The 15,851-nt window shown below is 44.5% G+C and overlaps 1 protein-coding gene across 1 annotated transcript in view; it reads right to left on the bottom strand.

Annotated features, from left to right (window-relative positions):
- LOC141094352 (uncharacterized) overlaps positions 1 to 15,047 on the bottom strand; it is a 172,939-nt gene extending 157,892 nt beyond the window's left edge. Inside the window, exons 1-5 of the mRNA XM_073580190.1 lie at positions 14,055 to 15,047; positions 7,020 to 7,168; positions 6,711 to 6,890; positions 6,505 to 6,628; positions 6,328 to 6,425 (exon numbers count right to left, since the gene is read on the bottom strand). Of these exons, the coding sequence (XP_073436291.1) occupies positions 6,328 to 6,425; positions 6,505 to 6,628; positions 6,711 to 6,890; positions 7,020 to 7,168; positions 14,055 to 14,094 (591 nt within the window). The 5' untranslated portion in view covers positions 14,095 to 15,047. The remainder of the gene's footprint in view (positions 1 to 6,327; positions 6,426 to 6,504; positions 6,629 to 6,710; positions 6,891 to 7,019; positions 7,169 to 14,054) is intronic.
- Positions 15,048 to 15,851: the final 804 nt, after the last annotated feature.

Raw genomic sequence — 15,851 nt, 5'->3', positions numbered from 1 at the left:
ATTCCATCAAAGTCTGCATTCCAAAACGTCACTACTTCCCTTCCGAGCCCCGACGTGTGCCCATACATTAGTTTTCTCCCACGTATGGGGTATCAGCATACTCAGGACAAATTGGACAACAACTTTTGGGGTCCAATTTCTCCTGGTACCCTTGGGAAAATAAAAAAATGGTGACTAAAAGATCATGTTTGTGGAAAAAATACGAATTTTTTATTTTCACGCCCAGGCGTTGTAAACTTCTGTGAAGCACTGGGGGGGTCAAAGTGCTCACCACACATCTAGATAAGTTCCTTAGGGGGTCTAGTTTCCAAAATGGTGTCATTTGTGGGGGGGTTCCACTGTTTTGGTACATCAGGAGTTTTCCAAACGCGACATGGTGTCCGATCTCAATTCCAGCCAAAAACGTCAAATGGCGCTGCTTCCCTTCCGAGCTCTGCCATGCGCCCAAATAGTGGTTTACCCCCACATGTGGGGTATCAGCGTACTCAGGACAAATTGCACAATAACTTTTAGGGTCCTGTTACCCTTGAAAAAATAAGAATTGAGGGTGAAAAATCATTTTTGTGGAAAAAATATGATTTTTTAATTGTATGGCTTTATGTTATAAACTTCTGTGAAGCCCATGGGGGTTCAAAGTTCTCACCACACATCTAGATAAGTTCCTTAGGGGGTCTAGTTTCCAAAATGGTGTCATTTGTGGGGGGTTTCCACTGTTTTGGTACATCAGGGGTTTTCCAAACGCGACATGGTGTCCGATCTCAATTCCAGCCAAAAACGTCAAATGGCGCTGCTTCCCTTCCGAGCTCTGCCATGCGCCCAAATAGTGGTTTACCCCCACATGTGGGGTATCAGCGTACTCAGGACAAATTGCACAATAACTTTTAGGGTCCTGTTACCCTTGGGAAAATAAAAATTGGGGTGAAAAGATCATTTTTGTGGAAAAAATATGATTTTTTAATTGTACCGCTGTACGTTATAAACTTCTGTAAAGCCCTTGTGGGTTCAAAGTTCTCACCACATATCTAGATAAGTTCCTTGGGGGGTCTAGTTTCCAAAATGGGGTCACTTGTAGGGGGTTTCAACTGTTTAGGTACATCAGGGACTCTCCAAACGTGACATGGCGTCCAATCTGAATTCCAGCCAATTTTGCATTGAAAAAGTCAAACGGCGCTCCTTCCATTCTGAGCTCTGCCATGCGCCGAAACAGTCGTTCCCCCCCACATATCAGGTATCTGCGTACTCATGATAAATTGCACAATAACTTTTGTAGTTCAATTTCTCCTGTTACCCTTGGTAAAATAAAAAAAATTGAACCTGAAGTATTTTTTTTATTAAAAAAAGTTAGATGTTCATTTTTTTTTAAATATTCAAAAAAATTCCTGTGACGCACCTAAAGGGTTAATAAACTTCTTGAATGTGGTTTTGAGCACCTTAAGGGGTGCAGTTTTTAGAATGGTGTCACTTTTTGGTATTTTCTATCATATAGACCCCTCAAAGTGGCTTCAAATGTGATGTGGTCCTAAAAATAAAATGGTGTTGTAAAAATGAGAAATCGCTGGTCAACTTTTAACCCTTATAACTTCCTAACAAAAAAAAATTTTGGTTCCAAAATTGTGCTGATGTAAAGTAAACATGTGGGAAATGTTATTTATCAAGTTTTTTGTGTGCCGTATCTCTGGGCAAAAAAATTCAAAGTTGGAAAATTGCGAAATTTTCAAAATTTTCGCCAAATTTCCGTTTTTCTCACAAATAAACGCAAGTTATTTGATTGAAATTTTACCACTAACATGAAGTACAATATGTCATGAGAAAACAATGTCAGAATCACCGGGATCCATGGAAGCGTTCCAGAGTTATGACCTCATAAAGGTACAGTGGTCAGAATTGTAAAAATTGGCCCGGTCATGAACGTGCAAACCACCCTTGGGGGTGAAGGGGTTAAAGAAAGATACATAAAAATATATTTACATTTAATAGGTTAGAGTAGAGTAGAGTCGGCCAAAAAAGTCTACCGTGTGGTGGTGGCGGCTTAAAAATTCTTTTGGCCAGAACAAAAGCTGCTGGCTATGTATGTGATCTGGTGTTTGATGGGAACTGTTAATATCTGATTGATGAGGACGTGGTGAAGTTGAGTTTTTCCAAGAGTAAGCGGTGGGACTGTGGAAGGTTCGAAGAGTGGAGGCAGAGCTGGGGTGGAGCCTGGGTGTGGTCTCAAGGAGGCCCCAAAATTTTGCCAGTATGTGGCACTGAAATTCCTAGTGGCAGCGTTGCTGCTCATTACCACTTTTACTGTCCTGCATACACAACGCACAGTACCACTCCTCCTGTCCTGTATATATACACTGCTCAGTAGCACTTTTCCTGTCCTGTATATATACACTGCACAGTACCAACTTTTCCTGTCCTGTACATATACACTGCTCAGTACCACTTTTCCTGTCCTGTTCTTGGAGAGGCGACATTGGTCTTTGGGAGGGTTAATATTGGTTTATTATTTTCAGGAATACTATGGTAAAATAAGAAATGCTGTATTTTTCGGACTATAAGACGCACTTTTTTCCTTCCAAACTGTGGAGGAAAATGGGTGGTGCATCTTATAGTCCAGATGTACCGGCTCTGGCTGTGGTGGGGAGGTGGGGGAGTGGCATCGGCGGAGCAGTGGGTCACAGAGGCAGGAGCCGGTGGCTACAGCTAAGGCTACTTTCACATTAGTGTACTTTAGTGCTGCACTTCGTGCGCAATAGAAACGCATGGAAAAAAATGCATCATGCGCTTTGCATGCATTTGTGGTTTTTAGGCGCATGCGTTTTAACCAGTTTCTAGCCATGTTAACTCTTAAACCGCATGCGATTTCAAACGCAGGCGTGCGCATGTCCATGTGCATGGCTGTGTTCCCTTAGACTGTAATGTGTTATTTTGGCGCATTCCATGTGCATGCGTTTCTTTTTACGCCGTTGGACGGACCCAAAGATGCAACAGGTTGCGTTGGGCGCGCTTAGGTGCACACTACAAAAAAACGCATGTGCACGAAAACGCATACGAACGCGTGCAAACGCTAGACCATGCGCCTGCCAGGGATGTCATAAGCTGCTTACAAGCTGATGGGCAGCTGCTGGAATACTCAGTACTCTGCACGCAGGGACTGTTTGCGCAGAGAGCAGTGAGTATTCCTTGCTCTTCAGTAGAGCGCAGTGTCAGCCAGAGCAGCAGGAAGGCTCCAGCTGAGACTGTGCACGCTACTAAAGAGCAGTGAATGCTCACTGCTCTCTGCGATGAACATTCCTGGCATGCAGAGAGCACTGAGTATTCTGGCAATGGCCCTTCGGCTTGAAAGCAGCGCATAACGTCCCTGTCAATCGCTGCTTACAAGTATAAAGCAGCTGCTGGCGTCGGAACAAGATGCTGCAAGGGAGCGCTGGGAAGGTAAGTGTAATGTTTGTTTTTTTATCTTTTCTGGTGGGGCCATGCATACCAGGATAAGGAAAGGATGGGATCAATCATATCAGGATAAGGATTGGGCCATACATACAAGGACTGGGATGGGGCCAGTCATAACAGGTAAAGGATGGAGCCCTGCAGACCAGGACAGGGATGGGGCCATGCATACCATTATATGGATGAGGGTGATCATTCCTGCCAGGATAAGGATGAGGTGGACCATTCCTGCCAGAATAGGGATGAGGAGCCATGCATCTCTGGACCAGATATCACCTCCCTACTAACCAGAATCCCTCAATGTCTGTCCACTATTTCATCCTTCTTCTCCACTAGATATCTGAAACTCAACATGGACAAAACAGAATTCATCATCTTTCCCCCTTCTCACGTGACCCCCCCTACGAACCTATCAATTACAGTAAATGACTGCCCACTCTCCCCAGTCCCACAAGCTCGCTGCCTCGGAGTAATCCTTGATGCTGATCTCTCCTTCAAACCACATATCCAAACCCTTTCCACTTCCTGCCGACTTCAACTCAAAAATATTTCACGCATCCGTTCATTCCTCACCCAAGAATCTGCAAAAACCCTAGTCCATGCCCTCATCATCTCTCGCCTTGACTACTGCAACCTCATGCTCTGCGGCCTCCCCTCAAACACTCTCGCACCCCTCCAATCTATTCTAAACTCTGCTGCCCGACTAATCCACCTGTCCCCCCGCTATTCCCCAGCTTCTCCCCTCTGTCAATCCCTTCACTGGCTCCCAATTGCCCAGAGACTCCATTACAAAACCCTAACCATGACATACAAAGCCATCCACAACTTGTCTCCTCCATACATCTGTGACCTCGTCTCCCGGTACTTTCCTGCACGCAACCTCCGATCCTCACAAGATCTCCTTCTCTACTCCCCTCTTATCTCCTCTTCCCACAATCGCATACAAGATTTCTCTCGCGCATCACCCCTACTCTGGAACTCTCTACCACAACATATCAGACTCTCACCTACCATCGAAACCTTCAAAAAGAGCCTGAAGACCCACCTCTTCCGACAAGCCTATAACCTGCAGTAACCACCGATCGACCAAACCGCTGCACGACCAGCTCTACCCTCGCCTACTGTATTATCACCCATCCCTTGAAGATTGTGAGCCCTCGCGGGCAGGGTCCTCTCTCCTCCTGTACCAGTTATGACTTGTATTGTTTAAGATTATTGTACTTGTTTTTATGTATACCCCCCTCACATGTAAAGCGCCATGGAATAAATGGCGCTATAACAATAAATAATAATAATAATAATAATAATAATAATACTAAGACGAGATGGGGCCCTGCATACCAGGATAGGAATGGAGTCATGCATACTAGGACGAGATGGGGACCCTGCATATCAGTATAGGTATGAGGGCGATCGTTCCTATCAGTATAGGGATGAGGAGGCCATGCAAACCAGGCCAGGGATGAGTTGGCATGCATACCATGATGGGGATGAGTTGGCATGCATACCATGATGGGGATGAGGGCCATGCATACCAGGATAGGGATGAGGGAGCCATGCATACCAGGATAGGGATGAGGGGCCATGTGTTTCAGGATGGAGGTGAGAGGACCATATTTACCAAGATATTAAGTACAGAATTGACCACATTTTTGCTTCAGTCTTTTTTTCCCCCTAATTTCCTCCTCTAAAACCTAGGTCCGTCTAATAGTCCGAAAAATACAGTGTATATATTGGAAAACCCATTTAAATGGATTATGCAAAGTAATCCCCTATCCTGAGACCTATGTAGTCGCTGGGGTACGACCACTGGGACCTCCATGATCCCGAGAACCGGCGATCTAAAGAAGAGGTCGATCATGCGCACTGAGGTGGCATTCACACATGGCACTTCAAATAACTCCTTTAAGATGTGTTGAAGGGCACGACAAAGTATAAGAAAATCCACTGATCGGGTGTGGGGGGGAGTGTTATAGTATGTGGGCTGGTGGGGTTTGTGTGGCAGGGCTGCTTTTTTATCCCAGTCCGTCACTGAAAGTCAGGATAAAGGGAAACTGTTGCTATTGTACAGAAATTCACACTTGACACTAACTGCACATTTAATGTTGTCAATCATAAAAGCAACTATTGGCCAGAAAGACAGGACCTGGTCTTGTAGGGACCATATGAGCACATTCAGTAGCACAGAAGGAAGAGAAGGTAGATTCATCCAATAAGATATCAGGATTCTAGGAAGCCAACAGCATCATTACCCTTCAATTTCTGATATAGACCCATCATAATACTTTTCTTCAAGTGATTTTCTAATTTAGCAGAACATTCTATGTACACTGTCATTTGGCTTTGTAGTTTACAGACATGGGCAGGTAACGGTCAGCATCTTCTAATCCCAGGGGGTAGATGGATCGTCCAGGTGATAAGTTCTATAGAAATGGGCTTTCAATACCCAAAGTCATTTGAACAGTTTTGGGTGAGGGATAATGTTGTAGTCTAGAGGCAAAATGGTGATCATGGTAATACGGCGGGACTACACCAACAATAACGAGGCCACAGCCGGTGACTGAGAAAAATCTGTGACTTCTCTGTATTTAGTTGTTACTACTCACCTGGGTAGTCATATGTAGGCATCTCCTCTTTACACCGCTCATCACCTCTCACATATGTCTTTGTAGCATTAATATGGGTCAGATCTTCACTCTGAAACAAATATTATAAAAGTCACAGACAGATGGAGAAGATACATCAATGATCAGCTCTAATCCTGCCATCTCCACCGCTCTCATTACACAAGTATAAAACATATAATACTGGTGGATAAAACAAGACTGAGCACAAGATCTTCACAGCCGTCACATCATACGGGAGATCTCATGACACCTTCTCTCCATATACCTGATGATCCTGAGGAACATAGGGATCTTCTTGTTTACAGTCCTGTGGAAGTAGAGGACGGGGACATCTCTCTGGTGTTGTCCTTTTACTGATTAGAACTGGAGGAAACACATACAGGGACTGAATTCATTCTTTTCATATAGATATAGGCCGAGTATGTTTAGTCCTGTCTATTACCTGGTGATGTGAGGGGCTGGGGAACCTCCATTATGACATCCTTGTACAGATCTTTGTGTCCTTCTAAATACTCCCACTCCTCCATGGAGAAATACACAGCGACATCCTGACACCTTATAGCAACCTGACACATACAATGATAACGTCATCCCCCGATCCCTTCATAGCGTTATTGTGTAATGTCCCAGCATTCCCAGCAGTGTCACCTCTCCAGTCAGCAGCTCAATCATCTTGTAGGTGAGTTCTAGGATCTTGTGGTCATTGATGTCCTCATGTATCAGGGAGTGAGGTGGAGGTCCCGTGATTGGGCTCAGGGTTCTTCTGCATCCCTCAGACACAGGGTCCTGACTGCGTTCACTAGAGGTCTTCTTCACTACTGTGTAATCCTGGTTATGGAGAGACACATTAATAAATCTCACTACAGACATTTCCAGAGTCCTCACCTCTCCAGTTCTGTCCATCTGTTATTCCCATAGATAAGAATGATGTAATGTGACGTCATCAGGATCTCTCACCTCTCCAGTAAGCCGGAAGAGGATCTCTAGGGTGAGGTGTAATATTTTCTCTGCCATCTTGTCTCTGTCCATATCTATCTTTGATGGGTAAATCAGGAAAATTCTCTTTTGTAGAAGATCGTCACTAAGGGATCCGATATTGTAGAGATCTGAATGAGAAGAAGATGAGCCGATGTAACATCATAAAAATCCTGTGTAATAATACAATTACTGGAGATAATAAGGGAAACATATGAGGAAATTATTTTACACTATTTTACATCTACTAATAAAACCTATATATTTAGGCCACAGACAACAAGCAGTTTCCTCCTCGGAGTCGGCAGCTGAATACGTTTCTCATAGACTCATCTTCCATAACGCTAATTCTCGTCTCATTTACCGACACTGGAATCGGCATTAGCAATACTGCAGGAGATATTCATTACACGTGACAGGAGAAATAACTACTTTATGATGAGGACGACATCTTCATCTTCTACTACGGCTCTAGAAACATATTTGTCCAGAGTCCGTCACTGACTCCATCACCACCGGCCGTCTATATGAAGGTTTCCCATCTTCCCCGCACTGTAATCTTCAATCATATTAGATTTCATGTCTGATTCACACACAGAAGTTTGAGGTTTTTATAAAAGCTTTTATGTAAGAACATCAAGACAGAAGTTATTTGCTGCCAATGTCTACATGTAATCTTCCATATATTACATGGAAAACACCAAAAAAAAGTGTGAAAATATTCCTAAAATAATTATAGTGAAGTGTTGAGGCACCAAATAGAAAGTTTTTACCCAGTATATGAACACATTGAACCAATGTTACAACCTCCACTATATTAAATCTTCAGGGTGACTATTTATAATCAAGACAATGGAATGAAGAAAATCAGAACTCACCCCTTTTGGAAGATACTTCAGTCCTTTTTAATTTATTTCATTCAGGACAATGACAAAAAGTTCAACAGTGCTAGCAGCGTCACGGCAGGTGCAGTGATTTCCAAAAAAAAAAAAAAAGATATGATGGGCAAACGTTTTGGACTTAATTTGCGCTTCTACTGGTCCGTGTTCCACTGGTCTAAGAATATGGACCAGTAGAAGGACTTAAGTATCTTCTAAAAGGGGTGAGTGCTGACTTTCTCCATTCCGTTATCTTGATTACAAAAATAAAATTGAGGATGGTGGTACTGTGGGAACATTATACAGTGTGTGGGGTGTTATGATTGGGTCACCGAGGAGGAGAGCAAGACCAAGCTAAGCCACAGAAAACCAGAGAGGTTGCTAACTAAGCAGATTGCAGACCCCTGATCCTATCCACACAACTAGCAGTAGCCGTGGAGTGTACCTATGATGATCCTAGATGCCTCGACACAGCCGGAGAACTAAATAAGCCTAAAGCAAGAATGGGGAAATCTGAACTGCCCCAGAGCAGACCCCAAAGGAATAGATAGCCCCAAAACATATATTGTCGGTGAGACAAGATGAAAACACAAACGCAGGTAGGAAAATAGACTGAGCAAACGATGGGACCCACACTAACTAGACAGGACAGGAAAGGAAAGACACTGTCTGAAATCACGCAAAAAAACCTGCAAAAAATGCCCAACACGTCTGATAGAAAAATACCGAAGTCACTAGACTTCGCCCACTATATCAGCACTCAGGTATATTCTGAAAGCAGAGCAAAAAGAGGCCAATCTAATAAGGGACAAAAGCAAACTGGCACAAGCAGTAACATAAGGATGGAAATTCAGCACAGCCCCAGCCGGAGCTGGCTGACCACACAAAACTGAAATAGACAAAACCAGATCAAATGTGAACAATAGCAAAAGAACACTTAGCTGAGCATGCAGGGACTGAGCTGGAAACTAAGACCTCAGGAGGCAGGAAAAAATCACCAGCAGGGATTGAGAGTCGGCTGTCTTAAATCCAGTCAGAAACTCCAGATCTCCAGTCATCTTCCTCAATATCAGGTAGCCTCTGTTAATTAGATCACCTCCATTACCTCCAGTAACCACCAGAGGGAGCCCGGAAAGAGAACTCATGACCCCTCTGTCAATATAACCAGCTCCACTACCTTCACTAATAACCAGAGGTAGGCCAGAAAGTGAATTCACAACAGTGGGGGACGAAAAAGGGGCTCCGTGCTATGAGAGTACTAAATGTGTCATGATCCAGACCGGGTTTTGAATCCTGTCTTCCCCTCTTCCGGTCCGGTCATGTTAGGGGTTAACTTTTCTCTGCCTCGTTCTGGTGTCAGGTCTGCTATTTCTCTGCGCTGCATCCTGCAGACAGTGTCAGTTATATTTTCTGCCTATGGCATGAGTAGCTAAGGCCTCTTTCACACATAAGTTTTTGCTTTCAGTCACAATCCGTCTTTTTTTGAAAAAAAAAACGGATCCAGTGAATGATGCCACTGTAACCGTTTTTTCTCAGAGACTTGTATTGGGGATGGATTGCGACGAATGGCTCATCCTGCAGGCAGTGTCAGTTATATTTTCTGCCTACGGCATGAGTATCGGACTCTGGTGATACCCTGATTTGTTCTGCTGTGTTTAGCTGACTTTGCCTATGTCTGTTCCTTCCTCTCTTCCCGCCCCGACTCAGTGTTTCCCTTAGTGTTTGGATTTCCCTGTGCTTGACTCTGCTTTGGCTAAGACCTGATCCTGTCTCTTGCTTCTTGTACTTCTGTTTCTGACCAGTACTAACCTTTTGGCGCTCCTCAGACTCTGTGTTTGGTATTCCCCCTGGTACTTCGCTTCTCTCTGGTATTGACCCGGCTTGTTTGACTATTCTGCTGCCACCTGGTGGTAGCCTCACTGTAGTGCTGCTGGTCTGCTCTGAACAGAATTGCATCCTCCCTCCACTTTGCTGCCATCTAGTGGAGTTTGCATTTTCCTGCAGAGCTGCAGCATGACATTATAACTGATCATAGACAGTTTTTTTTTCTATGTTCCTCTTTATGGATCCACTTCATACTCTGGCGGATAAGATGTCTAATCTGACTCAAATGATGCAGAACTTGTCTATGGAACATAGAGCCCTGGTCACTTCCCATAATCAACTCCAGAGGGAAATTTCTGAGACAGAAAAGTCTTTTCAAGGTTATAATAATAAATAATAATAATAAATTTTATTTTTATAGCGCCGACATATTCCGCAGCACTTTACATTTCAGAGGGGATTTGTACAGACAATAGACATTACAGCATAACAATAATCACATACAGTAGATTATAACAAATACCAAGAGGAGTGAGGGCCCTGCTCGCAAGCTTACAGCCTATGAGGAAAGAGGGAGACACGAAAGGTGGGTGGTAACAGTTACCCTGATTGAATGGACCAGTCATAATGTTAAGTGTGTAACAGTACAGACACAGAGGGCTAATGGAGGCATAAAGCATGTGGGAACATGATGCGGGGAACCTGGTTATGGTAAAACTTTTGGCTCTGCCACACAGGGATAGATTAGGTTAATGTGTTGGGGTGGTAGGCCAGTCTGAATAAATGCGTTTTCAGGACACGCTTAAAATTGTGGGGATTGGGGACTAATCGTATTGACCTGGGAAGTGCATTCCAAAGAATTGGCGCGGCACGTGTAAAGTCTTGGAGACGGGAGTGGGAGGTTCTGACTATTGAGGATGCTAATCTCAGGTCATCAGCAGAACGGAGGGCGCGGGTAGGGTGGTATACTGAAACAAGGGAGGAGATGTAGGGTGGTGCTGAGCCATGGAGGGCTTTGTGAGTGAGGGTAATAAGTTTATACTGAATTCTGGAGTGGATGGGTAGCCAGTGTAATGACTGGCACAAGGTAGAGGCATCGGTGTAACGATTGGTGAGGAATATGATCCTGGCTCCAGCATTCAAGACAGATTGGAGGGGGGAGAGTTTGGTAAGAGGGAGACCGATTAGAAGAGAGTTACAATAGTCGAGACGAGAATGAATAAGAGAAACAGTAAGAGTTTTTGTAGAGTCAAAGGTAAGAAAAGGTCGAATTCTAGAAATGTTTTTGAGGTGCAGATGACAAGAGCGAGCCAGTGATAGAATGTGGGGGGCAAAGGAAAGCTCGGAATCAAGTATGACCCCAAGACAGCGGGCCTGTTGCTGGGGAGTAATAGTGGAACCACACACAGAAATGGCAATGTCGGGTATAGGTACATTAGTAGAGGGAGGAAACACCAGGAGTTCAGTCTTTGACAGGTTCAGTTTCAGATATAGTGAGGACATGATATTAGACACAGCGTTTAGACAATCGCCGGTGTTTTCTAGAAAGGCTGGCGTGATGTCAGGAGAAGAAGTGTATAATTGGGTGTCATCAGCATAGAGATGGTACTGGAAATCAAATCTACAGATTGTTTGACCAATAGGGGCAGTGTACAAGGAGAAGAGGAGGGGACCTAGAACCGATCCTTGGGGGACCCCAACAGTAAGGGGAAGATGAGAGGAGGAGGAACTGGCAAAAGATACAGTAAAGGAGCGGTCGGAGAGATAGGAGGAGAACCAGGAGAGAACGGTATCCTTGAGGCCAATGGAACGGAGCATAGTGAGGAGGAGCTGATGATCCACAGTGTCGAATGCTGCAGAGAGATCCAAGAGAATTAGCATGGAGTAGTGACCATTTGATTTAGCTGTTAGCAGTTCATTAGAGACTTTAGTGAGGGCAGTTTCAGTGGAGTGTAAAGAGCGGAAACCGGATTGGAGAGGGTCGAAAAGAGAGTTTTCTGAGAGATAGCGGATAAGATGGGAGTGGACCAGGCGTTCCAGGAGTTTAGAGATGAAGGGAAGATTAGAGACAGGTCTATAGTTAGCGGCACAGTTTTGGTCGAGGGATGGTTTTTTAAGTAGTGGATGTATGATGGCATGCTTAAATGAGAAGGGAAAAATACCAGAAGAGAGAGAGAGGTTAAATATTTTAGTTAGGTGAGGGGTGACAGCAGGGGAAAGGGACTGAAGGAGCTGTGAGGGAAATGGGTCACTGGTGCAAGTAGTTGGGCGAGAAGATGCAAGGAGCCTGCTTACTTCTTCTTCTGTGACTGGTTCAAAATCAGAGAGTGAGTTCGATGCAGTGGGGGAGGGAGGACAGTGCATGGTATGAGGTGATTGGGAGATAATTTCCTGTCGGATCTGGTCAATTTTTTCTTTGAAGTAATTGGCCAGATCGTCAGCTCGGAGCTCCGTGGTTGGGGCCTGTACTCTTGGATTGAGTAGAGAATGAAAAGTGTCAAAGAGACGTTTCGGGTTATTGGACAGTGAGGTGATGAGGGTGTTGAAATAGGTTTGTTTGGAGAGGTGAAGGGCAGTGTTGTATGTTCTAAGCATAAACTTAAAATGGATGAAATCTTCGGGTAGATTGGATTTTCTCCACAGACATTCGGCGCACCTGGAGCACCGCTGCAGGAAACGTGTTTGCACCGTGTGCCAGGGTTGTCGCCGTCTGCGTTGTGGTGTTCTATTTATAGGGGGTGCAAATTCATCCAGGGCACTTTGAAGTGTTTCATTGTAATGCTTCAATGCAGAATCAGGACAGGAGAGGGAGGAGATAGGGGCCAATGAAGACTGCACGTTCTTCATAAGTTTCTGGGTGTTAATGGCCTGTATGTTTCTATAAGTCTGGACAGTGGGGGTGACCTGAGCAGCCTGGCAGTTCTTGATAGAGAATGAAAGAAGATTGTGGTCAGAGAGCGGGAGAGTGGAGTTTGCAAAATCATCCACTGCACAAAGCCGAGAGAAGACCAAGTCGAGGGAGTTTCCGTCTTCATGCGTTGGAGAATTAGTAAGCTGCGAAAGGCCAAATGAGGAGGTTAGAGATAAAAGGTGAGTAGCAGATGGTGAGAGGGGAAGAGCAATGGGGATGTTGAAATCACCCATGATGAGGGTAGGGATGTCACAGGAGAGAAAATGTGGAAGCCAAGTGGCAAAATGATCCAGGAACTGATGGGAGGGGCCGGGAGGACGATACACCACCGCCACTCGCATGGAGAAGGGGGTGTAGAGTCTGACGGCATGGACCTCAAAAGAAGGGAAGACAAGTGAGGGTACTTGAGGGATAACCTGAAAGGTACATTTTGGTGATAGGAGCAAACCAACGCCTCCACCAGCTCTATTGTCTGATCTTGGGGTATGAGAGAAGTGAAGCCCCCCGTATGAAAGAGCAGCAGCAGCGGTAGTGTCTGACTGCTGGATCCAGGTTTCAGTAAGAGCCAGGAGGTTAAGAGAATTAGAAAGGAAAAAGTCATGAATGAAGGAGAGTTTGTTACACACTGAGCGAGAATTCCAAAGTGCACAATTAAGAGAGACAGATGGCATGCAGGGAATATTAATAAGATTAGAGGGGTTTCTGAGTGTAGCAGTCGGGAGGTTTGACTTTCTATAACATGGGGGACCAGGGTTGGGAGCAATGTCTCCTGCGACTAGGAGAAGGAGGATAGAAAGAGTGAGCAGATGGTTAAGTGATTTGTGAGAGCGTCTCTGATGTTGAATGGTGGGACTGACTGGATCTGTGCAGTTTAACAACGTGAAAAGAGCATGAGTGCTATACATAGGAGAGGAAAGAAGCGAGGGGCCAATGTGGATGGAGTGTAGAGAGTTAATGCCATGGCGGTGGATGTGTGTGAATGCAGCGGCCAGGATTAAAATTACACAAATGCATATGGTATATATTTGTTGTACTCCAAATGTACAGGGAGTAGATGTATATAAATGTCTTACCTGTCTCCTGCCCTGTCTAACTGTCATGTTATAACTGCCAGTACTTTGATAAACTGTACTTGGATAAAGTGTGCATAAATGCCCCCTGCATAAATGCTCCCCCTAGCTAGGTCTGAATATATAGGAGGATAAGACTTAGAACTTTTTTTTTTTTTGGGCTCTCTCTCTTCTCGTTAATCAATCACACTAAATTGAGACACCAGGACCCAATAAAATGTTGTGGTCAAATAAACACATGTCCAGCACTACATGGATCATAAAGCACTTTGAAAAGTTTCTTGACCTTACAACATAAGGGGACAAGCAGAGTAAGTTGAAAAAAACTATATACCATATAGAAGCTTGCAGAGTTGAAAACACAGAGATAGCATTCAGGATTAACTGCTTGCTGACATTGAATGGAGACACAGGAGTGGATTCAGAGCAGAGACTGGAAAAGCTGGTTACCATATAGAAGCTTGCAGAGTTGAAAACACAGAGATAGCATTCAGGATTAACTGCTTGCTGACATTGAATGGAGACACAGGAGTGGATTCAGAGCAGAGATTGGAAAAGCTGGTTACCTGTATGAAGAGAATAGAGATGCGTGTCACATTCATCCATGTTATAACTGCCAGTACTTTGATAAACTGTACTTGGATAAAGTGTGCATAAATGCTCCCTGCATAAAAGGTTCTACTACACAATCAGCCTGTAAGCACTCAGAGCCCATAGATGTCTTGCTGCACTCTCCTGAAGCTACAGTCAGATACTTTCTCCAGGGAAAAGGAGAAGTTCCATACATTCAGGGAGAGTTGTAGGCTGCTTTTCTCCCTTAGACCCCAATCCTCTGATCATGTGAGTTAACAGGTGGGGATAATCATTTTGCTACTCCGGGAGGGTCTCAAACTTGGGTTTTTTCTTTACCTGCTACTGCCCTAGAATGTGTGTCTGTGGATAGGTTCTCTGACACTTTAGGACTGATTTTTGCCGAACCGGACAGGGTCAGGGTGGCAGAGGACACAGTCATAGGTCTCACCCAGGGTAAACTCATTGCTGAATGGTTTTGCTCAGAGTTTAGATGGTGGTCCACCGATGTGACCAGGAATGACTCTGCGCTAAAATGTCAGTTCAGGAGGGGTCTGTTAGATCATCTTAAGGACTCTCTGGCTCTCCATCTTCCACCCAGTTCTTTGGAGGAGGCCATGACTCAGGCCATTCATATAGATCGGAGATTGCGGAAGAGAGGAGTGATCCAGCGAGAGGTTTCAGTATACCCTGTTAAGTCCAAGGTGATGCCATATATGGAACCTATGGAGGCTGGGGCCATTAACTTCAAGGAGGAGAGGAAGCACTGATGCGAAAGGTGACTATGCTTCTATTGTGGAAACCCGGGACATTGGAAGAAGGACTGCTCCTCTTGCCCACCGACTAACAATCTGCCGAGTCTGGGTGATTTTCGAGGAGGTCACCCGGATTCTCAGGTACCTTTTTCCACAATTCAAAAGATTTTGTTGGAGGTGGAACTGTGTTATGGGGATTGTTACTCACCCACTTCAGCTATCATGGACTGTGGGATCTTGCCCCTATGATTGTACTATTAATCTCATTCCAGGTGCTAAATTGCCCAATGCCCGTCTGTACAATCCTTCCGGCCCAGAACGAACTGCTATGAAAGAGTATGTCTCAGAAAGTTTGCATAAAGGTCACATCCATCCCTCTGTCTCTCCTGTGGCTGCTAGATTCTTTTTTGCAAAAAAAAAAAGATGGTGGTTTACGTCTTTGCCTCGATTTTCGGGAACTAAATAAAGTTACGGTGAAAAATACCTACCCCCCTCCCGTTATCCCTGATCTTTACAACCAATTATCTGGGGCTAAGTGGTATTCCAAGTTGGACCTCAGGGGAGTGTATAATCTTATCAGTATTTGGTAGGGGGATGAATGGAAAATAGCATATCTCATCTCTGGGGGTTTGTTTGAAAATGTGGTCATGCCCTTTGGTCTCACGAATGCGCCAGCAGTTTTTTGAGAATTTAATTAATGATGTATTTTCTGACTTCATTGGATGCTTTATGGTGGTATATTTAGATGACATTCCTGTATTTTCATCTGACAAAGAATCTCCCATGGGTTATCTACGTACAGTTCT

Source organism: Dendrobates tinctorius, unplaced genomic scaffold, assembly GCF_039654945.1.
Source record: "Dendrobates tinctorius isolate UK_male_01 unplaced genomic scaffold, ASM3965494v1 ptg000063l, whole genome shotgun sequence".
NCBI lineage: Eukaryota > Metazoa > Chordata > Amphibia > Anura > Dendrobatidae > Dendrobates > Dendrobates tinctorius.
The sequence above is the reverse complement of the archived record's forward strand: the minus strand, read 5'-3'. Positions and strand labels throughout refer to the sequence as shown.